The following is a 27,427-nucleotide window of genomic DNA, read 5'->3' as shown; positions in this document are numbered from 1 at the left end:
ATCCACAAACCCAGAGTTGAAACATGCAACCCTGACCGTTTCACAAGAATGTGCCCGCAGATTTATGGCTGAGTATCTGTCTGCATGGGTGTGAGTGTGTTTTGCACAGAGATGTTATGCGTGACTCAGGACAAGTGCGTCTTTGTAAGTGCTGGGGTTCACAAGACTCGGAGTGCTTCTTAGAAGCACGGTTTAGAAAAAAAAAACAAGAAGAAGAAAAAAAAAAGAGCATGTTATGATCCCGGGCAGAATTCTGACTATGTTGTGGGCCTCCAGTGGCCAACAATTGGACACTGTCTTTCAGTGAGCCTCGACCTGTCATAAGACTGTCATAATGCCTTCTATTCCCGTTTAAAAGAAAGCCTCGAGCAGAAAAATAACACAGAATTAATGTGATTTTTCCACTTCTAGTCATCTTTTTTCCTTAACTTTAGCTTCTTCAAAACAGCCAATTCTAGGTAGCACTTTGGCTTATAGCAATTTAGCACAATGACACTTCAGTCTACTGTAATGTGAAGAATGTTCAGTGACATTCAGCTGCTTTCATTTCAGGGAATTACATTAGCCCAGACCTTAAGCTTAGAAGTGGTACAGAAGATAGCTTGGAAGGACAGTTATTGCGTGCAGCTCTTTTCAGCCTCGAGCTCAACACCTCGCGTGTGAACTGCCATGATTGCCCCGTTGAGAAAAAGACTATGTACGCCCCTTCCCAGCAATTATGGGCCTGGGAAAAGAATGTGAAACCCAACCTCTGTGGACAGCCATCCCCACACTATACAACAACCTGCAGATGGAGAGGATTTGGAGATGGGTAGGATTGAGAGGGTTAATAGCTGGCTGAATGGGTATATTAAAGGGCATTACTTAGAGGAACAATATGGCAGTGGCAGAAGCCATTTCACATGAAGCTTTAAAAAGAAAGAAAAACACTTCTTAATGCTTTCACCCTCCATTTCCCGTCCACAAGCCTTCCCTACAGTCCACTCACCAACTGAAGCCATGTTTGTTTGTAGGAGTGTGTTTCTCCAGTAGAGCAGTGAGCTGCAGAAGGGAGAGTTTCTGCAGCAGATTCATCTGTAGCACAGACTGGCAGCTAATCTGAAGCTGGGCGGAGGCCAAGCTGGGCCGATGGGAGTTCTGGAAGCTGGGCCAGCGGAGTTTCTGTGGTCTGGAGTACATCGGAGAAGAGCAGAGCACAAATTGAGATGTGAGAAGAATACTGACGATTGAGAAAGAACAAGTTTAACCCTCGGGATCTGCCTCATGCTTTTGTTCATGCATAAACGTTGACAATAAAACCCACGGCCACACACAGTATTTGTAGTTGTTATGTGCCAAGTGATCAGTTTGGGGATTACAAGGACTTATGTACACATCAATCAAGAGATTGTCTTTGAGACTAAAAGCCCGCCGAACGTAAGTCTGCCTGTGAATTCCTGAAAGCACAGGAACGGTCCCCATGGAAACCAAGCAGCATTCCAGAGCGCTCGGTAGCATTACATAAGGAGAGAAGTCTCAGCGTGTCCCCCTGTTTATCCTATGCTGTCACTTTTTATGTAAAACTCTTTTTGTTGGTACCTCAGTGCTGCATTCAGGTTTGCTTTGTCCTTTTACAGAAGAAAGACTGGCAGCATGAGACTTTCCACTTAGTATTAAAACTAAAAGTAGCACATAAAATTTTTCTTATATAAAAATATGCATGAAATTGTATTTTTGAGAATGGCTAACAGTGTGGTCTGGGAATTATTTAGAGTCAAAGTTGCTGTTTAATCTAGAGCAGGAGTATGAAATGGACCTGAGGGCCAGAACTGGCCTGGCAAAGACTTCAATCTGGCTCACTCCATATCTTAAGAAAATATGTGGAGGAGAGCATAAATTTTAGACTTTTAACTGTAGTTTTGGCTCCAAATAAAGATTCCCCCCACAGTTATTTATACAGCATTTCTTTATCATGTAGAAAAAGAGACATTGTGTTGAAACTGCACTTCTTTTTCTTACATCTCAGGTATTAAAAGTGTAGTTAAACTTCTTTACATTGATAAAAAAAGAGGGGTTTTACTGCTCGACCCACTTAAAATCAAAGTGGGCTGTATGTGCCCCATAGTGTAAAATGAATTAGACATCCCTGATTTAGGGACTATAGATATAAATGACCACATGTACTCGAACCTGGCATGTTTGCACCTTACTATAAAATGTAAGGATTTCAAACCTCTGATTTTTTTATTAAAATCTGGATGAACCGACCCTTCATTGATGATCTGCATTTGTAAAAAGATGGTTTTGAATTTTCTTCCCTCACCTGCTGGTTCGGGTTAGAGATGCTCCGACACCAGAGTCTCTTCTCTCCCTCATTCCTTCCTCCCCCTCGCCCAAGGGGTTTCCTGTGCTGTCTTGGTCGCTTCCGTTCTCGGCCTCCTCCAGGCGGTTCTGCAGAGGAGAGGATGGGCACGGGGAGGCCGAGTCCAGTGCTGAATCCGAGTCGCCTTCTTCCTCCTCATCTTCCTCCTCCTCCTCTTCACCAGCCGCATCCTCAGACCAGGCATTAACGAAACGCTGCAGGCCGCTGACGTGTTGAAGCACTTCCTCTAATTTGTGCTCATCCCCCTCTTCCTCCTCTCCCTCCACTCTCTCCGTGTAAGGGACGTTGTCATAAAAACTCAGACGGCTGTCGACCGAGCCCGATGAGCCACGGCGTTGACGTCTGCTGTGCCGTCCCCTGAGGATCACAGAGTTTCCATTATCATTAGTGCGTGAACTCCCATCCTGGAGGGCCTTGGGAAAGGTTCCAGGCTTATGGCCTTCTGGTAAATAGAAAAAGATCATGCCCTCCTCTTCCTCTTCTTCTTCCACTTGTCTGCTGCTGTCTTGCACGCTGTAGTTGTTCTTGCGGTTCTGCTCATCAACTGTCATCCCATTACTAGCGTGGCAGGGGATGGGTGGGGCAGATTTGGGAGCTTGCTGCTGATCTGAAGCTTGCTGGAGGAGGCTGAAAGGATCAAAACCTTCCAAATACATGCCCCCTCGCTTACTGGAGGTCGCTGCCGCACTGTGGCTGCGAGCTCGAGTCACTGGGCTCGGCGTGCTCACCGCACTCCCGCTGCTAGCTTCCGACTGGCTGCTCCCAGTACTTCCAGTACTTCCGTTGCTGGTCTGAGTGGAGTAGGATACAGAGCGATTGCGGTTAAGTGTCATAGTCTGGGTATTATTGCGATGGTGATTAAGATTCTGGTTGAGGTTGAGACTGGAGATGTCCACGCAGTTGAGCCTCCGCAGTTTGTCATCATCGAGACCCTCTTTGACGACAGGGCCGCTGATTTCTATTTTGCCTCCGCCGGTGCCCCCCTTCTTCTTTCTCTTAGAGGAGCTGCCACTGCGGAGCCGCAGACTCTCCATCCTCTTGAGAAAGCTCTTAGCTCTCGAACGTGTGCTTTTGCTGCTGCCGGATCCTCGGTCCAGACTTCCCCCTCGTCCGGCGACCCCCGTCTTTACATCAAAGGTAAACTGCCTGAGAGTCTCTAGGGGCGATGGAGGCAACCCGTCAGACAGAGAGTCCTCATTAGCACATCCTGACCCACCCGTGCCTGACGATGAACACATGCTAGCTATTGAGCTGGCACGGGTGGCATTAGGGGGCACAGCTTCGTTTACCAGAGCAGCACCGTGGGTCTTCTCTTCTCCTCTCCCTCCACTCCCACTGCTGTGGATGGAGCCGACTTCGGGCTGTTCACTGAGGTCGGTCAGCACACTCTCCGAGCTGTTGCCTTCTCGGAGGGTGAGCTTGCCCTTCTGGGATGCTTGGTCATTGGGAAAAGGGGGCTGGCAGGCATCTGTGGGCAGCGCGGAGAAAACCTCCAGCTCATCCATCCGAGACCAGCGCTTGCTGTCCCTCTGGAAGGTCCAGCGTCCACTGATGGCACAAGGCTCATCCTCATCTGAGTCCTCACTCTGAATGAATAAGGGGGCCAAGGAAGGGAGAGGGGAGAGAAAGGAATAGCAAGAAGAGACGGGGAAAAAAGAGAGGGAGGGAGAGAAACAGTTGGTGACATTATTCACTGCCACATTTTCCACTTCTTTTCCAGTATTCCTCACCTTGATCCAGGAAACTTTCTGTAGTTATGGAACTTATTTTAGAATGGATCTAATTTTAACCTACATGAAATATAATTATATACAATGGCTGTCAAAAGCTTCCATAACACAAGGCCTTTTATAAGAAGACATGTATAAATTTCAGCATGAAGCATGAGGTAATTATATTCATGGTCAGTCAGAAAACCTCAGAAAAATAAGTAGAATAAATTGGCCATTGCTGAGTCACATTTAATGTATATGAACCATTACAAAAATGCACACACCTCCCCCAGTTTGGTTAATCTGTCTCAGACCCCGAAGGGCGTTGAGGAAATTCCATTTTGACCCCATAGCTCTCAATGTAGCCGGCCAGACTGGGGTCACCCCCCGCCTACACCCACCTACACAGTCGTTATCTGATTGTGCACAGGCACTCATGGTTGGAGAGTAAAACAAGCGCCGTCACTGATATATTTTAAAATTTCTTATACAACCCACCTACAAAACTGGCGTCTATAGTATACAATCAAAGTCAAACACAGGCCTCAAATCTAAAATCTGAACTCATTAGAACACCAAAAACTTATAAATGAAGTTCCTATATAAAGGATCCTGGAGATAAGCACTTTGATTGAAAAAGGAAAAAAAAATCATCATTTTCAGAGTTCACAAAGGGCTTTATTATAGGCTTCGTTTCAAATAAAAGTGAATAAAGATTGTGATCTATCCTGGTACAAAGAGGATTCACCTAAAAAGAACAATTTAGTAATTTTGGCGACACTGCTCTATACGACCGTAGCCTGTTTCTCCAGTTACTCCGGTTGTAATGAGAGGTAACCAGCACTCACTGGTGATCATAGCTGGAACCATTTTTTACTGTCCACCCAGCAAATCATACTGATTGATACGCTGATTGCCACATCAATGAGGTCGCAGAATGAAAGCTATTCTTATAATCATCGGACAGTACGAGCAAACCACGAAGAACGGGAGACGAGGAGATGGAGATTTAAGAGAGGGAATGTAAAGACGTGACGAGATCAATGCATTCCTAAGCTGTCTGGGCGTGGGGGTGGGAGGCTGTTGTCCCGCAAGAGCGGAGGAGTCGAGGAGGCAAATAACCTCTTTGACTCCTCTGCTCTTCTCTGTTGACTCCTGAAATGAAAGGTGACACAGAAAGGGTCATCCTAATGAATACCACCACGCATAGAACAAGGATCTTCCTATGTAGCCCTTAAGGGCATTAGATTTGGTTGATTTGTAGAAAACAGAGAAATTCTTGTCACAAAGTGACAGTGTCTGTCAGTCTAGACTTTCTGCTTTAATTGAAACATGAGTGGTCTAAAAGTGGGATTTTTACATAATTATCCTAAGGAGGAAAAACACTTTCCACTAGGACGGCTTCCTTAAAAAAGACATTTAAGAGCTGGTGTTGGTGGGGGTTTAATTGGTGCGAAAAACTGCTTGAAAACATGCCTTTATAATACCTCTGAAATCATTGAAAGATGTATAAATACGAGGAAGTATTTTAGAAGAGAGAAGGTGAGCATACTTTAAATGAATGGGGGAGTTTTGGTCAAAGAAACCCCTTCATTTAGACATTAAAGCTCTCCTCCCTTCCCCTACTATCCCACAACCCATTTGGTATAGAAATGAACTCAACAGGTGCCTTCTCATTAAACGAGATGAGAGAAAATGCAGCTTTGCCCTGTGGCCAAGTGCGAACTGTGGGTTGAGGTGAGGCGGTGCAACTGTGGATAAGGAGATGTGCAAAGTGGCTTTTCACAAAGGAGGGTAGTTCAAGTGCTTGCATGTAGACTTACTCTTTTTCTTTGTGGCGAAATCTCCAGTCTCATTAAAGCGCACTTATTGAGGGTGTTCAGTCTCCTGCAAACACAAACACACGCACAACTGGTTAGATTTGAATTGCGTGGGCTTTAAATATTAAACCTCACCAACTTTCACTAGAACACAAGGATGTGTAAAGGAAGGAAAGATGAAACAAGGCAAAAAGGAACTGCGGTGCATCCAGTCTGGCTAATGAGATGCGGAGGGATAATCCCTACGTGGACAGGAAGAGAAGGAGAGAGTGCAAAGAGAATGAAATCTGCTGGAGTGCCGACGCAACCTCGGGGAGGGGACAGAAAGATTATCCCTTTAGCCACCTGGAGAAGGGGGTCCAACCTCTGAAGAGCTCTTAGAGCAGATCATGTAACAATGGAGAGATGAAGTGATGGGAACTCAAGGATAGCTGCGGATGTGGGGAAGGGATGAATGCTGCCAAAAGAGGAGACACTGAGATGATAGCTTCCAGATGTATGGAGGAACACCTGCTGTGGTTTATTACTTAAGGATCGAGTTCTGATGAAGAGGCTGAGTCCATTAAAGAACCATTAGTTCCCTCCTCATATGCTAAAAAGGACGGCAGGGGGACAAATTGAATGCAAACCCAGTCGTCTTCAATGATAATTGCAACCATTTGGATCACTTCACATATAAAATGAAGGCTCACAAAGCTCAGAGCCTTTTAAATGTTTATGTTTTAGGGAACAATTGCAGTCTAATTTTTTTTGTCCCCTACAACATAAAAAGAAAGATGCAGTGATGTAAGGAGAAAGATATGTGCCTGGGAGGATGGTACAAAAGACTCTAACGGCTAAGATAAACCCTATCAGTCCCAGATAAAGAAGAAAATAAAGGCGGAAGAAGGTAAGAACATAGTGAAACCAAACAGGGAGGGGAAGTGCACGGTTGCTTATCGTGCGATTCTTTTATCTCATCGGCAACTTTCCAAAGCATGGCTCTTTTTGAAGTCGTGCCCTCATGGTTTCATCAGAGGGAAAAGTAGTGATAGTACAAAAAAGAGAGAGAGAAAGAGAAGATGATGAGGAACAAGAAGAAAGGAACATACCATCAAAAGAAAGATAAAAGGCGTATGAAGGGTTTTAAGCATGACTTGTAATCTCACCTGCAGAGAGCCTCAATAGCATCCCGATCGAGGAAGTCGTGGTCTTTGGTGACTGAAGAAATGTCAATGGGAAACTGGGCGTCTAAAGAGAGAGAAGTGAGTCAGGTTACGTGAGGGCATCTCCCTGCCACTGATTGGATCAGTATGTTCAGATAAAACTAAAAGATACCACCCTCAGCTCCAAAGACACCCACCTACTCAAACACCCACCTTCCCCCTCTCACTCCCACCCACCCATACAGCCCTGATTAAAAGCTAAAAGAGGAAGTAGCGTCTTAGTCGACCAAACAAACACAGCTGCAGCTTTCAGACCCAGCAGGCAGGGGGGATATGCAGCACAGGGGGAGAGAACAGGGGACTGATTGAAGAATGACAATAGGTACTCCAATGTGGCTCAGAGGTCCCGCTTCCTTTTCTGCTTCTCACTCTTTCTCTCTGGTCTACCTGAATAACAAGGTCACTTGTTCGCCCAGTTGCTGGGCTGGTAAAAGCAGAGTGAGTATGCCTTGAAATTCTGTCTTGAATGCCAAGAATGACCAACTGGATATTACAAGGTTTTCTGGAATGTCGGACCAACCCAAAATGGGACTGTTGCATCCAAACCCTCAGGGGTCACGTTGATAAGAAAATGCTATCATGGGGCCAGCACCTTTAACCTGTACTGTACTGGAGCAGGCCTATCAGTCTGCCTATCTTTAGTGGGGCAATAGTCTCGACGGCACAGACAATAAAGAATCTCTTATGGAAATAAGGAAGGGAAATGTGTGTCACATATCAACAGAGCAATTCCTACTACTACTACAAATGAGTCAAGCGCAGTTTTCAGCACTTTTGTATTGCTTTTTTTTTTTTGTCTGAAAGGTCTCAACACCTGTACAGAAACTCAAATAGGAAACCTTTCACAGTTAAGTGGAAATAAGCAGTGACCTGCTGACAATGGCAGCTCGGTACTGCTGTCATCATTCTGTAATTACATAAAGGGAACTGGTATGCCCCTGGCATGCAGTAGTATAGAAGACCTACAAGGAGTGAAGAATGTTTTATGTACTTTGGTGCTTATTTATATTTCAAGGGTCATGCAAAGTACTCTTTTTCAAGCAGTTGTCATTGCAGGTGTAGCTTTAGATGGAGCAGAAAGCTATAATTATATAGGTTACACTGTATTCAAAGCATAGGCAATGTTTGCAATACAGTACAGCTCGCTGGGGCTTACATGGATTTCTTTTCGGATGTAGAGCAAAAAAAAAAACCCCCCACACATCTCATTTGCTCTTCTGTAATGTTAGGCTGTGTGTTTAAATTTTGAAAACTAAATATAAAAATTATTCTTATTGCAAAGTGATAAAACCCAAACCCATCAGTCATGTACCAGTTTTGAGCAGGCTGCGGTGTCTCCTAGTGTTCCTTACCTTCATAAAGTTGGGCGTATTGCGGGAACCCTGCAGCTCGGAGCCACGTGCAGGCCTCTTTGGCTTCGATCTCTATGGAGAAGAACAAGTGAAACACACGTTAAGGGTTACAGAAGAACAGCATCATGTCAAAAAGCGTGTAGTAACATGAAAAGACATGAGCGTGGCTTTGGTAATAACATCACGAGTGTAAATGAAACATCATTTAATAAAGTTATCAAGTTTAAACACCAATCCAAGAAAACACTCTGGAACCCTCCAGCATGTTAGCAGCTTATCCAATGTGAACTGATTGACCTTATTAGCTATCTAACACTCCGTCACGCACGCCTCTCACATGTTTCTAGAGCTAAGAGCAACATACGTGCAAACTTCACACCATCACACTCTCAAGTGTCTTCCACTTAAGCTTCTTAGCTAGGTAATGCAGTGGAGTCACATATCTCTGACAGTAAACGTTGCCTAACCTTTTCCTCACGTGACACGAACAATGGTTGCCGTGGATCTGCATCCATGGAAAACATTTATTCTTTAAAGTATTAACATGTTACATTTTCTTTGCTTGTTGTCTAAGAGCATCTGTTTCCTCCTGTTACCATCACAAGTAAACTCTGAAGATTAGCGTGAGTATAGGAAAGGGAGTTTAACATTCAGATGTGTCATTCTGAGAGCTCGTACAGATTCTCCATAAAAGCCATTATTCCATACTTCTTAAAGGCTGACAAACAAATTCTCCCATAACTCCCTTAGAACACAAGCTGAGGTCTATAGTGTGTCACCGGTGCCACGAGGATGTCTCCCAGCTATCTGTGAAAGCTTTTTAGATGACATGTGCCAAATGGCTGCTCCAATCGCCATAAATGCTTCATTATCCCTGCAGCTACCTGTTTTTAGACAGGAGACCAAAAGAAGAGTTTTACAGTGTCCTAGTTCCTAGAATGATAGCAAGTACACACGCAGATCAACCTTGAGAGAAACAAAGCCTGAGTGACAAAATTGGTAAATGGCCTGTATTTGTATAGCGCTTTACATAGTCCCTAAGGACCCCAAAGCGCTTTACACTACATTCAGTCATTCACACACTGGTGATGGCAGCTACATTGTAGCCACAGCTGTCCTGGGGCGCACTGACAGAGGCGAGGCTGCCAGACACTGGCGCCACCGGGCCCTCTGACCACCAGTAGTGAAGTGTCTTGCCCAAGGACACAACGACGAGACTGTCGGAGCCGGGGCTCAAACCGGCAACCTTCCGATTACAAGACAAACTGCCAACGTTTGAGCCACGATCGCCCCCGAGGCACAAAGCAAGTAAAAGACTTGGAGGACAGTCAAAAGTTCTTGCTTTTACAAACTGCTACACTGGCAAGTTTAATTGGGTTACTGTGTCTGGCTGAGTGTAATTAGCTAATCATAACCACCCGTAAAGAAACTGGATTTAGTGCATTATATCTTTGGTTCGCGCATTAAGCAGTTACACCCCATTTCAAAGCTAAATCGCTCCACACGTTATATATATCTTCCCACAAGAACACAAAAAGAGAACAACCTGAAAGGCAAGAAAAGTAACGAGAAACAGAGAGGTCAAGGAAGACTACAGCTGCAAAGGGTCTGGACTAAGCGATATGCCGACATTTACATACCAACAACAAGCCTAGACGGCAGACAAACCCACTAACAACAAGGTGTGACACGACCAAGACAAGAGTCTCCCCACTGCCACTGCAGAGGCTCCAACTTCCTTTAAACAACTACCATGACACCAGCGCGCACCGCAGTGTCAAATGGCACATTAACAACTACACTCCGGCGTTATTTGTCAAACGTGCGCTATTTTTCCTCGTGGATGTGAAGCTGTATGCCTGAGAAAAAGTGTGTGTGTGTGTGTGTGTGTGTGTGTGTGTGTGTGTGTGTGTGTGTGTGTGTGTCTCAGCTGAGTATTTTTGGAGCGTAGTGAACCCAGAGGAAAGTACAAACCAAGCAATAATTATACCAGCATTCTTGAAAGCAAGCAGTGCACAGGGCCAGAGATTCCTGTGCTCGCTCGTGTTTAAATGTGTGTGCACAAGTAAGTCTGTCTGTGTGTGTTTGCATTGACTAACCTCATGTTTAAAGACAAACCACTCAAAAGACAGTAAAGCTATTGAAATGCAAATTAGACATGCAAACACATGGTTGGCCTTCCAACCCCACGCCCCCCTCCAGTCCCCAGAAAAGGAGCTACGCGAGCCAATAAGTGCCTTTTGCTGGGATGCTATGCAGTGACACACCCTACTGGGCTAGAATGTGTGTCAAATCTATTTTACAGTGAGATAATGTGAACTTAGTGTGCCGAGGAAATAAAATAAAGACAGCAGCATTCACCCCGCAGATGGATCCGACTGAATAATATTTGTCACTGAGCTACATTGTGTCCATTCATTCACAGAGTAAAAGCAAGAATATTTTTGTCTTTTGTTTGGCCACAGGAAGTGGACAGGGGCATGGGGCATCTGGCACAAACATTCTTAACAATAGAGCAGCACCCACTTGCACTAACATGCATCTGGAAGAATCAAAAGCCGGATCAACAAAGCAACAAAAGGAATTTACAAGAATATCCCAGGAACTCAGGCCATAAAAACATCATCTTTAACCAGACCTCCTAGCCATTAACATTTATGTTAGCTTCGATAGAAAAAGATTTGAGGGTGTATTTCAAATTTTTTCTTCACTCACTGTCCACCCTGGTTCCCTAGCCCTGATCAGGGAACTACCTCACTTCCCCTTCCTGCTTCCCTCACAGGAAGAAAGCTTAGCAGCGTGCAATGGCCACCGACCACTTGGCTGTGCAGCCCTGCCTTCATTTGTTCCAGACCAGATAATAGACGGGGAGGCAGCCAAGACAAACACGGGCCCCGGCGATTGTGTGTACTTACCAAACGTCCTCGTGGTTAAAGATGGCTACAAAGCCACTCTAAACAAATATCTTGCGGCACCCACTTAGAGCCTCAACATTGCAGTGAGAAAGCAGAAAAGAGAGTTTTATCACCCTGATAATGACCGCGTTATTCAGCACGCGTGTGCCAAGTCGGCTCAAGAAGGGATAACACATACAGAGTGAGTCAAAGGTTCAAAGCCAGTGGCACCACTCAAAATGCTACATGTCCTGGCAAGCTCTTTACATCCAGCTCACTTCACTTCTCATCATGTTCAGTCTAATTCCTGGAGGATTTATCTTCTTGCTTTTGAAGGAAACTTATTGTACACCACTCTATGAGAACTTTGTCACTTCGTGCCATTAACTCGGGGTGTGAATAATGATGCGATTCTCAACTGGAAAAGATAATTATGCCAAACGTCTCCCATGTTTGGCTGCTTCTTTTTTTTTAAGCCAGTTGCCACATGGTAGGTTTGGCACACTGTGGCCACTACAAGTGGGACCACTGATGATTAGTGGGAAAAAATAGGCCTGAAGCCAAGTATGATTTTTGTTTGAAAACTAAACAGGACTTTGCTGCTATAATACTTTGCTCCGTTTTGAATTTCAGTGTAGGGTGTGTTGTTTTTTCAGCTTCTAAGAACAAGTCTGAGAACCACTGGCGAGGTGACGGGCGCAGAACTTGGATAATCACAAGTTCAGAACAGAATGAGGCTTTGAGGTGACTTCGTCTAGACTTTCCAACAAATAATAAATATTCTGACATAATTAGCCACATTGATTTCTGAATCTTATAACCAAAAAATGAAGACAAGTCAGCTCCACACTAATCCTGACTGATATGAACAAGCAAAAACAACTCAGTGGGACACACTCCCTCTTGCTTGGAAAGATGAAGATGATTACAGAAGAACAGCAGATAACACAACTAATAAGATCCAAGCTGATGCTAATAGAGATTTCATATGGATCACGAGAATCTTTTCTCCTGCACATTGCCCAAAGCTAATCTGGTGAGCACCCAGTCAAGCTTTACCCACTTTCCCGAAGTATCAACTTCTAAAATTATCCACCACAGCTTTTCTTTGCTTTCCTTTTCCCTGCTCTCACCTTCATCTCCTGCGCTGTCTCTACTTATTTCAACTCTGCTCGCCACTTCTCTTCTCTCCCTTCCGGTAACAGGAAATTCTCACAATTGCCGACCACAGTCCCACCCCACCTCCCACCCCCAGTGCAGGAGGCAACGGGGTCTGGCTGGCTGAGTCTGAATGCTCAGCTCCAGTGGGAGTTTGTCAGCAGCAAGCAAACAAAGGATGCTGCTCCCCCACCTATAGCAAACTGGAGGTCAAGAGTCTCTATACAGTTAACAGTGATGCTGGGGCTTTGAAGCTGGCAGACTGAGAATAATGCTTGACTAACCACTGTTGTGAATTGAGGTGGCTTATCTTGAGTCATCTGATCACTGCTGAGTTTCCAAGTGCCCACTGCATAACAACCCAAAAAGCAGTCGTCAGATCCTAATGAAGTTCATTTCAGAGTGGGCCGTTCCAAAGGGACCGCAAAGTTGGTTTATATAGGTGATGTGATAAACCAGGCCAGACTGTGTGGCTGGCTCAGACGTAATAAGCAGAGCACCAGAGCCTGAATGCTGCCTTGCTTTTGTCCTTCACATAAGCACCGACAAGGATAAGCCTGTAAAAGACTTGAAAAAAAATTGAAATCACAACACACACATGTGAGAAAACCCAAGAACAACTGGACGTTGCAGATTTTTTAGCGTGACCAATGTAAAATCCCTCCTGTGCTCCACTAGTGGAATGTAAGGATGGACATTTTTTTTTCTTTCCTGATGGGTATCATGTTTTGTGATTCCACTGTGGAGACAGCTGGTGCTCACAGAGAAGGCCTGGCTGTTGGCTAAGTGATACGGTGCCAGGAATATTACCATCTGGCTGTTCTCAAACTATATCCCACTGACACAAACAAAAAAATAATCAAGTTACTAACATGCTCCATTCCAGTTATCAACCACCAGCTGGCGCAGGCATGCAGGCACGGATCCACGAGCACATCCACACGCAAACACACGGCTGTCCCAGATGGGTCATCGCAGCGCTAACCCCAAAGACCCCCTGACGACAGATTTATGCTCACATGGAGGGCCCTAGCCCTGGATCAGGTGACCAGGCATATTCAAAGCTTCTGAGAAGCTTTCAGCAACCAGATGACAGTCTACCTGCCTGCACCCCTCCCCTCCCTCCCTCCCTCCCTCCCTCCCTCCCCTGATAGCAATCCATTAACATACAGATCCCAGGACAGCCCAGTACCTTCAGCCAAAGGAAGGTGAGAGCAACAGCGAACATATGACTTTTCTCACAGGACATGAAGAAAACAGCTGGATGTAAATCTTCCAGATAAGGTCACAGCTTCTTCCTGTTTCACAAAGAATCCAGATGAAGCATGTTTCCTTCATTTAGAACAACCCCAGTCTAAGGTGGTTTACCTCATCCCACATAGGCTTGAAAAAAGAAAAGAAAATGTGGTCTCTTTTACACTTTTGACTGGATAGTCCTTCTATTCCTAGTTTGCATAGTAGAATGATATCAGCATTATACTATTCCTGGATTAGTGGTTACTGTAGATAAAGTTCATTCATCTTGCATCATAATGGCTGGAAATGAGTATATACTGTGTGTGCGTGCGCGCCTTTGAGCACGTTCTTAATGCCTTTATGGCTCAACTGAACCTCAGCGCTCATATCTGTTCCAAACCTCAGGCAGCTGATAAGAAGCCATGTGTTGGAACAAACGTTGAAAACGGCTGGGACAAAGGAGAAGCAAACAAATCAAGCTAAGCCTGACAAAACTAAACTGAAAACAGGACTTAAACAGCCACAAAGCACCCCCTCAATATCCCCCCTCCCCTGCTTTTCGCAAAAGGTCGGCCGTCAGGCAAAAGGCAGTTAAGCAAACTGGAGGCGATAGGATGGCACTACTGTCGCGGGCTGGTACTATACCCAGGATAATCTCAAAACCAATTCAATATCAATAAGGCTACTTGAAATAGGCACATTTTGGAGAAGGTTTCATCACCACTATCGATTCTAACAGTGAAGTGTGCGCTGCTCTGCTAGAAACTTCTCTTGGCTGAGCGCGTAAAAGGGTCAGTCTTACAGTAGGTTTTTGGTTATGTGAGAAAATAGTCCCCATTTAGTATTGTGGAGGTCACCGATAAACAAACATACGAACAAAAACAAGCAAACAATCAAAGAAACAACAACAAAAACCGGACATATTCAGAGAATTGTGAACAGAGGTCGGGACTCCGTACGCGTCAGGCTGTGAGAATTTCTGACAGTCCGCAGCGCTGCGCCCCAAAGACGGTTTATCCAAAACCTCCACTCAAAACTAAACCTGCAGTAAAAGTTTTAAATCTTAAATTCCGAAAATAACCTTTAAAAAGTGCACTTTTGGGAACTCTTCACTCCCCGACGAACAGGAAACCGCTTCACTGGACGGACACGTTATTCATACAAACTGAAAACCATCACTTATCTAAACGCAGTTCGGTGGATAAGAATGAAATGAACTTACGTGTCAGTATCATTTTTAAGGTCTCAATTCCACCATAAAACCAAACTCCCGGCTGCACTCTGGCAGGGTAGACAGTTCAGTCAGATCTACTCCACCGTTAGGACGAAGTCCGCATGATAAATCCACTGTAGATAAAACGCAAACTAGAGAATCGGGTGCAAATGTTCTCCGACCGTTGGGCAAAGCGGTAACTCCATAGTCCTAACTAATCTTGCTGCGGCAAACAGAATTCCACAATATTCAAATCGTCCCAACACCACACCGGACCTTGAATGAAGCGGTTCCCAGCAGGAATGTGAATGGAGAGAGTAAAGTGTGATTCAAGCTTTAGGAATGGGCAGCTCTGCCGTGGCTCCACCCCGCCCCCCCCCCCCCTCACTCTGCTGCTCCACACCTGATAAGGAGCTGGAGACATGCAGATGCACTCAGAACAACCTCTGCAGTTCATAATGTGCAGGGACTGGAGTTTGTTTGACAACTTTGTGTCCAAACGCACTAACAGTTACAAACTGAGTTCCCCGCTACAAATGGCGACTTCATTCGATGATATCCGTTTCTAATTCATTTGCAAATGTATTTGCTCAGAACCGTAAAATATATTTTACAAATGTTACATGTAGATAAACTAAAGTTATTAACCGAGTTATATATTTTTAAAGACTTGCGTACTCTTTTCAGCTGCAGGATCTCTCCCGCTTCTACCACTCCCATAAGAAGTATTTGACTTGTAGGTTGGCACCCAGTTTGCATATCATTAGAAACTAATGGAGACAACTGTGAGACTCTCTTTTGTGACGCGGGATTTAGTCTGAAAAGCGCAAGTGGTGCCTTGAAAAGAAGTGTTGCAGGTATGGTAATGGCTGTGTCCATGACGCGCCAGGCGCACGTACACCATGCTCAGGCTGACTGCAGTGACAACACATTTAAATTCCTGACCGCAGGGCACATAGGACGAGATACTGAGATAATAAGACTTACAGTTCACTCGTTTATGTTTGGTATACTTAGAAACAGCCAGTTGAGTGTTGCAGATTCTGCCACATGCTCCCATGTGTGGACTTCTCATCTTTTCCTAGATCTCGTCAACTCTGTTATTGCCATGGTAACTCACAGCGCTGAAGTGGTGCAAATAAAAAAAAAGGGAGGCGAGTCAGTGGCACGGAAATATGTCTAATCCAGAGTTCGGACTGCCAGAAGGGGGAAAGGATGATGCAGAAAATCCTGGCTCTGTGCGCAGTCTGTCGCTGGCATTTATACCAGAACCAGCTGACGATGGAGTCACAAGTGATTCAGTCAGAACAGAGCCAGCCAACTACTGAAGTGAGCATGTTAGAGGCATATTGTTTTCATTTCTGATGGGTGATGAGAATAATTTGGAATTTTTGCCTTGAGTTTTCAGTTTTAACAAGAAGCAGTTTTTTTGTTTGTTTTTATAGCCCACAGAAGATTTCTAAACATTTAGTGTATGACTCGCAAAGACTGTCTATCATACATTTAGCACTGGTAATATGTCTAAAAGTCCCCAACACAAACATATTATTTCATTATATCTGGTCTTTGCAACCCTACCTCTAAAACTATAAAAAAGCGTGTATTGCTTGTGTTCTGCACTACTACTATTTGCTAAGTACTTTAAAGGCCTATCTTGTACTTACACAAATAATCAATAAAACAAGAGCAGTCCTTTATACATCCAACAAGACCTCCTATGTATACATTGAGTCACTAGCTCCTGAATTATGTATGGATTCAGATCCATTTGTGACATTTTCCTTGAAAACATAAAGACCACATTTCACACTTTTTCCTTTTTAAATTTAGTATGTATTTGGGAGGCTATATGATATGAAAATATTAGGTAATATGTCCAAATAATTTCCTGGATCCAGATCCGAATCAGTCTATGCAATCAAACTCCACCTTTGGCAAAATGTTCATGCCAAACTGTCAGCAAGTTTTTGCGTAACCCTGTAATAAATACACACACCACACATAACCACCTTGGCAGGTATTAAGCAGAAACAATGGATTTTCTCATATGCCACATGTGTGTGATTGATGCTGCCCATAATGTTTATACAGTACTATCCCTCCAAAAACTCCTGTAAGTACTTGTTCACAAGCTCTACAAGAGAGAGTTACACCTTTTTGGTGAGTGATGGAATCCAGACATTAGTACCTTCAGAATGACTATAGCATACACTCACCTTATCAGGTACACCCATTCAACCGCTCATTAGTGCAAATATCTATAACTGTCAAGATGACCTGCTAAAGTCCAGACTGAGCATTAGACTGGGAAAGAAAGGCGATTTCAAGTGATTTTGAATGTGGCATGGTTGTTGGTGCAAGATGGGCTGGTCTGAGTATTTCAGAAACTGCTGACGTACAGGAATCTTTCTCTCTAGGGTTTAAAGAGAATGGTTGAAAAAGACAAAATATTCAGTGAGCAGAATGAAAGGAGCCAAAGTGCTTTGAGCCAACAGAAAGGCAACGGTATATAACACAATAGGAGAAATCTTGAAATCTAGGTAAGAGCATTGCTGAATGCAAAACACGCCTTGAAGAGGATAGGGTATAACAGCAAAAGACCACACCAGGTGCCACTCCAGAAGACTGGAAAAATGTTGCCTGCTCTTTATTGATTCCCAATTTGTGTTTCAACATACATATAAACAACAAGAGAACATTCTACCTTGTATCAACAGTTCAGGCTGCTGGTTATAGTTTCATGGAGTGGGGAATATTTTCTTGGCACACTTTGCAGCCGTCAAATCTGCAGTAACTGTGTGATGCTATCACGTCATTATGAACCAAAATCTCAGAGGAATGTTTTCAGCACCTTGTTGGATCTATGCCACAAAGAATTAGGGCAGTCCTGAAGAGAAAAGAGGATTTATCTCTGCTGACTTTTGGGGAGATGAAAATATCACATTTTCCATGTCCATTCACCATAACTATAAAATCTATGGTGATTCACGGTAGGGCAGTTTCGAGTGTTTGGAAAGAGCACAACAAGAAGCTCTTGGCCTCGAATCTGGTCGAGGCCTTTCTGTGTGTCCTCCCCAGGTACTCCAACTTCCTTCCACAGTCCAAGGATGGCAGTTAGTAGGTTAACTGGTAATTCTAAAGTGAATGTGATTGTATATGGTTGTAAGTCTCTCTCTGTTAGTCTTGTGACAGACGTGAAACTTGTCCATGGCAACTGAGATAGATAAGCACCCCTGGTGACCTTGAATTGAATAAGTGGAAGAAAATGGATGGATGAATGGATAAAATTCACGGTGGTGGTGATCTGTATAGTTTTTTTTTCTTTAAAAGAAATGTTTTAGCAATTTCTATTTTTAAACATTCCACATCAGATTTGTAAAAACCCAAAACAATCCAAAGTAAAGCCAATCTAAGCAAAACATACGGGACGGTACAAGCAGTCATACAAAAACATAACACACTCATATAAAAGTTCCTGATCCTATCTGATTTAAAAACTGAAGCTGTTTTCACACATGATATCCGGACAATGTTGGGACAGTCAGGTCAGAACACGGTTTACAGTTGTCAAATACAGCACAAGGCTGGAGAGACTTTGCATCAGCTGCACTCTCACTGCAGGAAACAGTCCAGGTTAAGCGATAAAGCATAAGCATGCAAATTATGCAAAAAAGATCAGCGTGATCACTGATGCATGAACATCAAAATATGCAATTTTATGAGCTCATAATCTGAAGGAACATCTCTTGTGATGACTATCCTTAACTTGTTACCTGAAGGGAGAAAGAAAGCTAATTGGGATTATTAGTCTGTGTGCGAGATAGAGGAAAAAGAGAGAAAGAGAGGGGAAAATGATAGAAGAATAGAGAGAGAAAGCAAAGAAAGGGACAAAAAGATGAAGACAGATTGCCAAACAAGGCCAAATCCCTGAGCCACATAACCCGACCACCCAGAGGCTGCAACCAAACCCCTAACCCAAAGCTACACTTGCTTGAGATGGGGCAACAACCCTGCAAAAAAATGAGGGGGGTGGGGGTTAACACTCTCAAGTTGGTTTGTGGCGATAAATGCACAATAATGCAAGTTGTTGTTGATGTATGTGTGTGGTAAATTGTCAAGAGATCAGACAAGCAGACTGCCGCTGCTGCCAGTTGCTCAGGGGAAAATGAGTGTGTCTCTCTCAAGTGTCTACAATTTTCATTCATCAAAGCTCGTCAGAGTCAGGCGTTTGTTTGGCTTATGATTCAGATACAGATCAAATACACATAAGTATAATGAGGGCTTTGGACAAAAGAAAGGAAATGGGGAGATGCATCAGTGTTGCACCAGACAGACACAGCGGATTAGAGCCGGCATTATGTGTAACTACCCTTTAGCAAAGGAATTAGAAAATACAAACATTACATTTAAGGCGGGGCAGTTTTAGTGGATTATCTTGTATAACGTAGTAAATTTTAAAACATGTCCCCTAGTGGTTCATAGTGATAACTTCCATACTGATGTCTTTTTTAAAAACAAAACAGACATCATCCAGCGTTTGTAGCTGGTTGTCTTAGGTGATGCTACTGTTGTAGGTTGTAAACTTTACAGTGTCACCTCTGACCCCGAGACACAGAGGGAGGGCCTGGAAGAGGGAAACGGGGAAAAGGAGGGTTAAAAAAATCATAAAAAATGAGTTGAGAAGAAGAAGAACGACTCAAAGCCAAATACATCAAACAGCAAAAAGCTTGAGAAAAATGAATGAAACTATTTCCCCTGCTGTAGAGACATGGGACAGCCTCGGGGTTTACACTCAGTCTTTTGCCATTCCTAACCCCAAACAGAAAGGCCAAGTGAGGGTCAGTGCAGGGAGGTGTCAGTCCAACTCACACATACACAAACACCCAAAGGCCATGTCAAAAAAGACTCACATAACAGATAACCAAACTGTGGGTTTGCAAAGGTCAATGAGGTCCACTGGAATCGGCAAAAAACTGAAGTTCTGTATTTATGACGGCACCACTTTGTCAACTTATTGTGTGCCTGTCATGTGATCTATTCATAAGCAAGGTAGAGGTAATGCATTTGCTTCTAAATTGGATCTACACAACTGTGAAGTCGAATCCTCTGATGGCAAGCGTTTGTCCTCTGCATTTCACTGATACAAAATGAGTTAAAGACTTTGAGACACAGAGAGATATAGTGCCATGAAAAAGTATTTGGCCTCTTCCTGATTTCTTTCTTTCTTTTTCTTTTTGCATATTTATCACACCTGTATGTTTCAGATCATGAAACAAATTTTAATATTAGCTCTACCTTCCTGGCCCTGTGTGAAGGAGTAATTGCCTCCTAAACTTAATAACAGGTTGTGCCGCCCTTGGCAGCAAGAACTGCAATCAAGCATTTGTAATAACTGGCAGTGAGTCTTGCTGGAATTTGGTCGTATTCATTGCAGAATTTTTATAATTCAGCTGCACTGGAGGACTTTGGAGCATGAACAGCCTGTTTAATGTCATATCAAAGCATCTCAATCTGATTTAAGTCCAGACTTTGACTAGGCCATTCCCAAACCATCATTTGGGGATTGTGGGATTTTTTCTTTGTGATTCAGAGGTGGATTTTATGGTGTCTCTCAGATCATTGTCCTGCTGAAAAGACCCAAGTGTGCTTGAGCATAAGGACATGTACAGATGGCTGAACATTCTCGTGCAGGATTTTCTGGTAGAGCACAGAATGAATGGTTCCATCAATTATGGTAAGTCATCTGGATCCTGAAGCAGCAAAGCATCCCCAGATGTTTGCACTATCACCACCAGGTTGGACTGTTGTTATGATGTTCATTTTATAAGATGCTGTGTTAGTTTTAGGCTAAATGTAACGAGATTCATACTTTCAGAAAAGTTACATTTTTGCAGTTCATTGGATGTCGTTTTGGGTTCTTTTGTGACCTCATGTGATTTTGGTAGGCTGACCACTCCTGGGAATGTTCACCACTGTATCATGTTCCATTTATGGCTCACACCATGGTTCAATAGAGTCCCCAAGCCTTTTGCAACCCTTTCCAGACTGATTGATGTCAATGACTCAATTATTTCTCTAGATCATGCTTTTTGACATCTTTTAGCCTACTTCACTTTGTCATACAGGTTATATTTCAGTGATTTCTTGTTAGTGAAACTGAACTAAGCTTTCCAAAAAATGTGGTTAATCGTTTGAAAATGACATTCTGTATTTACTTGCATTATCTTTGTCTAATATTAAAATCAGTTTGATGATCTGAAACACGTAAGTGTGTCAAATACACAAAAAACTTAGAAATCGGGAAGGACGAAAATACTTTTTCATAGCAATGTATACAGAAGAGTTATGGCGTTTAGGTGGGGTGGATGATCTTTTCATAACAGGAATCTCCAGAAATAGCTCATCCAGAGTCTTGGGGATCAACCCAATGAGACACTGATTAGAGAAAGAGAAAGAATGAGAGAGAGAAAGGGAGAGCGAGCATATGCTTCCATACACACAATGGCCGGGAGGAAGTGTGAGGAGACAGAGGCTTGGACCAGCACTCACACAAACACACACACAAACAAAGGAAGTGTGAAGCAGACAGTGGACCAAATGCCTTGCCAATACCTTCTCCGGGCTTTGATGGACTGACCATGATCACAATAGAGGCAGGAGCTAGTCATACACACACACTGACACAAACAATGGATCTCTGCACAGGCGACTAATACTTTGTATTTTCATCCATAGGGTGTGTTTAAAAAAATATACATACTATGGTGGATCCAGTTATCCCTTTGGTTTTACTTGTACATCACAGCAGAAGGAGTGTATTTAGATTATGGAGGTACAAAAACCTAAAGCAGGAAGAATGAACTATTGAAGGAGGGCTGCTTAAGATCTGTATTGTGCAGGGATAATGGGCTTTTAAGCTCCACAGTCTTGCATGCGGTTTGTTTTGCACGTCCACTTGAGACCACGTACTTACGCACATATCGTATCGAAGGTTTTCAGAACATCTCACATTTGAGATAACAGTTTCAAGACTTTCATTTATACATCACACATTTGCACATTAAGTCACAAAGCTACAGAAGATCCAGTCTTGGCTAGCATCGATGGGTTAACTTGGGATCTGGAAAACAAGTTCAGGCCCAAATTAGAGATGTACCGATCTAAAATCTGCCAGGTTTGCGACTGGTGAAGGATTGGTCAGCCTCACGTATGCCTGATTACGAGCAGCCCTTTTTATTCATGTCCAACATGCATACAACACTGCAGGTAAATTATTGCATACATACAGTAACACGCTAACATGTCCTTAGCAAGGAAGCTCTTCACTGTGATCCAGAATGATCCAGCGACGTAACGTAGTAACGATACGTACAGTTAATTTATGAAATTACTGTAAAATTATGCAAATACTTGACATTTGTTTCATTACATAATTCTGTTGCACATGCTTAGGTAAAATATGTCCGGTAAAGGTTGATGTAGAGCAACTCATTTTTTAGTTGCTTTTTTGTTCCTCTTTCCAGTAGCAGAATATTTTGTTTTCAGTTATTTAAGTGAGAGGTGATCTTGTAACTTAGATCAGTTTGGTGGAAACTGTAAAGTGTAATAGTTTCATTTATATTTATATTATATTTTATATTTTATAGATAATATTTTGCATTGGAGAAAAGCCATTTTTGTTGCATAAACTGCTGTAGTCATAGCTCTGAGAAAGAGAACTTCAGCATCGGCAGGACAGACTTTGGAATTGGGCAAAGAAAATTGCAATAATTGCAACTCTAGTCCAAATTATTTCCAGCCTGATTCGATTTTAATTTGGGGATTTGTCATATTGAGCCCAAGATTCAGGTGCTTGTGTTAAAATACAGATCAAATAACAAAGAGGCTGAATGATGATGATGAATAAGTAGAAATTTAAAACTATACAAAATTGATAAAATTTCAATTGTAGCCCAGATCTGTTCAGATTAGCCTGACTTTTTATAAAGCTTAAAAGTGTGTGTGTGTGTGTGTGTGTGTGTGTGACTAGAACTATCCGAACCCTTTGAGCAGGTTTTCAGTCTATTTTTAACGTCAGAATTAAGAGAATCTTGTTCTTGTCATCACTGATGTCTTAAAGGAGTTAAATCACTGTTTTCTTGTTAAGCGCTACCATATGTGGTATCTACTCAACCTTGGCTTTCGGACAGTTGCAGAGGGTATTACTGGCGAACACTGATGTGTAAATGCAAATGCAAACTCTGTGTAATGTAGCAAATACACACGTGTACACCAAATGCACACATAAGAACTGGATATTTGCATAGATGTTCATGTAGATATTTTATTTTGCACATTGCTGCACTCTCTTGTGTGTAACGCTTCATTAAGTGTTTGCCTACAAAAAACAAAAAAACCAGTCACTTTGTACAGAGACCAGGGGTGTCAAACTCAAATACACAGTGGGCCAAAATTCAAAACGGGAACAAAGTCGCGGGCTAACAGTAATATTTATTGAAATATATTTATTGCTCCAGATATAAGAATGAATCTTTTCTTATGGACTCAAACACGTTTTGCTGAAAAACTGAATATGGAACAAGCAAAGCTTAATACTAAACAATATATATATTAGCTGTATAATACCAGCAGGCCAGCTCTAATAGTAATTTGGTATGGCTTCGCGGGCCAAATGTAATTAGGCTGCGGCCAGAGTTTGACACCTATGCTCTAGACGCTACACCGAAACAGGCACGTACAACAACGCAGACATTTAACAATTTCAGTGATTAGCAAACCACTTTAATGTTCCGATTAACATGAAAAAGGAACACACACATGCACAGAGCTCCAGATTACCTTCCATAGTTTTCATATTAGTCATGCTTGAAGAAAGCAGATTAGTGACGGTTTGCTTTTGGGTGAGAGATGGGCGCCAGAGGAAGAGCAGATCCAAAGGTACATTTAAAGATGTTTCCAAAAACACAGATCTCTCATGGAAACAAAAAGCTGGGCGTTGAATTTGAAGGACATGTGAAAATAGTAAAAAGGTTGGAAGTCAGTGTTATAAATGTGCAATGATCGTGGAAAAAAAAGAGAGAAAGATTGAGAGAATCTAAAACAAATAATAAAATCTGTTATCACTAAGTGTTATTCCACAGTACGTGACATTTTAAATAAGAAGAAGACTTTATTCCAACTTCCAAATTTGGTAAAAAAATAACTGTGGTGGGCTTTCTGCAAACACTGGTTGATTAATGCCATTAATTTCACTGCAAAAGACTGAAAAACAATGTTTTATTACAAAGTGCAGTTGTTACTGGCCTAAAATGAATGAAACAATTTGGCTTGATTTATTTCTACAGGCTGTGGGACTGGTAAAATGGCACTTAATCACATAAAGAGTTACTGTGTGCGCAACCACAGTTTCTAAGAATTACAAGAGGTGGAGGTCTGCCTGGGAAACTGAGATGAATTCTTAGGGAGTGGTTAATGATGCCAACCATATGGCTCTGAAATGAACACATATCCGCAGCTCCTCCGTAATGCCTGGAAATCTCCAGAATTCCTATTTCAACTAAGTGACGTACAATAATTACTCTATGGATTAAGGTGTACTCTTACAGGCCAGGCTTTCCAAACTAGAAACACAGAGAGAGCAAAACAATCCAAGTGAGCTCAAGTCTTTCATCCCATATCGCTTCAAGTTTAACAAACTAAAAAAACGACATCTCCAGCTCCACATTACTTATACAGATCACAATATCATCAATGTTTTAGAACAGCGACTTGGATTTGTCATAAAATCAAAGAAAGACTTACAATAATCCTCCGAGTGCACTACAGAAGCGTAGTGACACACGTCCGTAAGAATGTACGGCCTGCTGATAGCGTCTGACATCATGATGAATTGCCCTGAATGAAGGTGGGGTTGGTATATATGCAGCACTTGGAAGAGTTGCATGCCAACTACCTTTCAGTAACAATGAATTGCAAGGCCTTGGGTGCAAAGTTTAAGTTGCAGTGAGATTGAAATAAGCCCAGCAGCTATTGTGGAAGTTTGAGTGTGACTGAGTGAAGGGCAAGGTGAGAACAGATGGACGTTTGATATGCCAGGAAGATGAAGAAATATGACATCTGGGAGAAAAAATGGCTGCATGCCTGTATATGTTTGTGTGCCTGTTTTGTTTTGTTTTGTTTGTGTGAGTGGCATGCTTTTTTTTTTTAAACATATCACCGCATCCTGCACGTGCATGTTCTTGCTGAGGCATCCAAAAGAAGCTCTAACAACTCCCCTCGTCCCCTTTCTATTTTCTTTCCTGTTTTTGACTTTTGTCTTGGAGTTCTAATTGTGTCGTGCAAAGACCGAATTCCAAAGTACCATATATCCATTCTCTCTCTGTTTCTCTCTGTATAACCTGCCTGTGAGTAACACAGGAAGTTCATGCTTTGGTTCTTCCCTGCCCTGACCTGTGACCTCCTTTGAACCCTGACCTACAGCGAGCCACGTGACAAAGCATGCAGACTCGAAGGCTGTCACGATAAACACAAACCAGGTTCAGCTGGGAGATTATCACTGATCCTGGAGCTTCTTCGGCCATAGAGCACCAAGCAGGTTTCAATTTCAGAGTGATTTCTGCCAGCTACTACTCCTGTTTCATGTGACATTGTTCAGAAAATGAGTGAAAGTGCTCCTGCAGATCAAAGACAGCTGGGATAAATGACAAACATACCATGACAAATAATATACCAGAAAAAATGGAAAGAAGTGCATGAAATCAATTTTTTCACCTTTCCGTCGTAAAAAAACAAACAAACATTGTTTTGAACTGAAAGAATTTTAAACTAGAAATTTTGGTCTCACTGGAAATCTACTTGTGAATCTACATGAAACATAATTTCTTTTTGTAATATTTTATTATACTTCAATCAAGATCACATTGATTAAAAGATGATTATTATTTGCATCTATAGTAACATGCTCCCCCCATCCCGAGAACAGAGGAGGCATCGACGGCAGTGACCTAGTCGGACACAAGGAGGAGCTATAGTGGAGGTGGGTTGCAAAGCAGCTTGCACAGAAAGCAGAAACTATAGGGTTGATACTGTAAATCAAACAGAGACCTCTATAAGATCTGTCAGTTGGATGTATAGACGGGTATCAGCTACCCGTACCTTCCAGCAGGTTTCTCTTTTTACTAGAGACCCTACAAACAAGCTTAAGTATGGAAAAAATAAAAAACTTGCGATGCAACTGACCATTGCATTTACTTGATAAAAATGCTGCATTTACTACATCAAATGCACAGTAGTGCAATAAGTGTTAGTGTTTACTATATTCTAGAAGCTAGAAGACGTTGTCTTTTTAAATGTCTCTTTGAGTTGAAGAACTTTGCTGATGAAAATAATAACCTTCCTCCTCTGGGTAAAACCCTGTGATTATTATTATTATTATTATTATTTTTTTTTATCTCTCATTGCTCACTACTCCATTTCTGTGGGAGTAATTTTCTTCCCTTCGGCTCTGGTCTGTCAAATCACAGCAGGAAGGTCAGCCTGTGGATATTAACTCATTCCTCATGTGACAGCCTGACCTACTAAACTAGCGATGGACATGAGATTCACAAGACAAATGTCTGGCACACACAGGAACCTAAGGAGATTCAAGTAGAAACAATTTCACGTGTGTGCCTGTGCAAACCTACACGTACATTTATTTGCATGCTTGGCATTTTTTTACGTGGTCTTGTGTAAGCGCTGACCAAAAAAAGAAGCTTTTTGATATGTTTATGAAGGGCTGTAGTTCAATTGGGGAGTCTAAATGCTTGTCTTTATGCATAGCTGACCTGATTCTAGAGCATAGGAATCTAAGGAATCTGGTAAGCTAAATACAAATAAACTGAAAGAAGTAAGTGTATGTGTATAAGGAGAAGAAAGCAGCTCTGCACTTAGGCAGTGAATGGAAACATCTTGTAAATGGACTGCGACCCAGATGCAAATAGGATAAACGGGAATCAGGGTCAAGCACTTAATCAGCCAAATAAAAATGATCACTAATCAATGTGGTCCACTATTCTTACCAATTCTATTAATGAATTCTGTTTTAAATATAGCAGACTGGAGTTACATTAGATATAAAATATAAAAGTCTAATGTAGAAGGCTCTTATTTCTCGAGAGATTCTAAAACACGTTATGTGATTAACACTAATGCCCACATTCACCTAGACTGTCTTTTTGGCCTTCACAAAGCTGGTTTATTTACTTTGGGAGCTAATGGAAAGCACTGAAATGCTTTAGGGTGGGAAAACTATGTGATGAACAGGAGCCAGAGTTTAGACCTATGACTCCCCCCTCATCCCTCTGCTCCTCATTGGTCCCTGGAGGATGATAGCTCAAGCCTTGAGTACGGAGGGGGAATAATACCATCCAGCTGGAGGCTGGCAGCAGCGACAGAGCCCTCCATATGTCCAGCAGATTGGGTTATGGCTCTCATC

At 42.6% G+C, this 27,427-nt stretch overlaps 1 protein-coding gene across 4 annotated transcripts in view; it reads right to left on the bottom strand.

Moving 5' to 3' along the window:
* The window catches only part of dlc1 (DLC1 Rho GTPase activating protein), an 85,556-nt gene that overhangs the window by 7,538 nt on the left and 50,591 nt on the right, over positions 1-27,427 (bottom strand). For 3 of the 4 annotated variants that reach the window (XM_076884897.1, XM_012918699.4, XM_004549541.6), the window contains 5 exons: positions 8,452-8,523; positions 7,043-7,124; positions 5,898-5,961; positions 2,303-3,948; positions 989-1,168 (listed from right to left, as the gene is read on the bottom strand). In XM_076884897.1, coding sequence (XP_076741012.1) covers positions 989-1,168; positions 2,303-3,948; positions 5,898-5,961; positions 7,043-7,124; positions 8,452-8,523 — 2,044 coding nt within the window. Of the gene's footprint in view, positions 1-988; positions 1,169-2,302; positions 3,949-5,897; positions 5,962-7,042; positions 7,125-8,451; positions 8,524-14,961; positions 15,247-27,427 lie in introns of those variants that run through there. The other variant, XM_004549542.4, reaches the window with a different exon arrangement.

This window comes from Maylandia zebra, linkage group LG6, assembly GCF_041146795.1.
Source record: "Maylandia zebra isolate NMK-2024a linkage group LG6, Mzebra_GT3a, whole genome shotgun sequence".
In the NCBI taxonomy this organism is placed as follows: Eukaryota; Metazoa; Chordata; class Actinopteri; order Cichliformes; family Cichlidae; genus Maylandia; species Maylandia zebra.
This window is presented reverse-complemented; position numbering and strand designations above follow the sequence as displayed.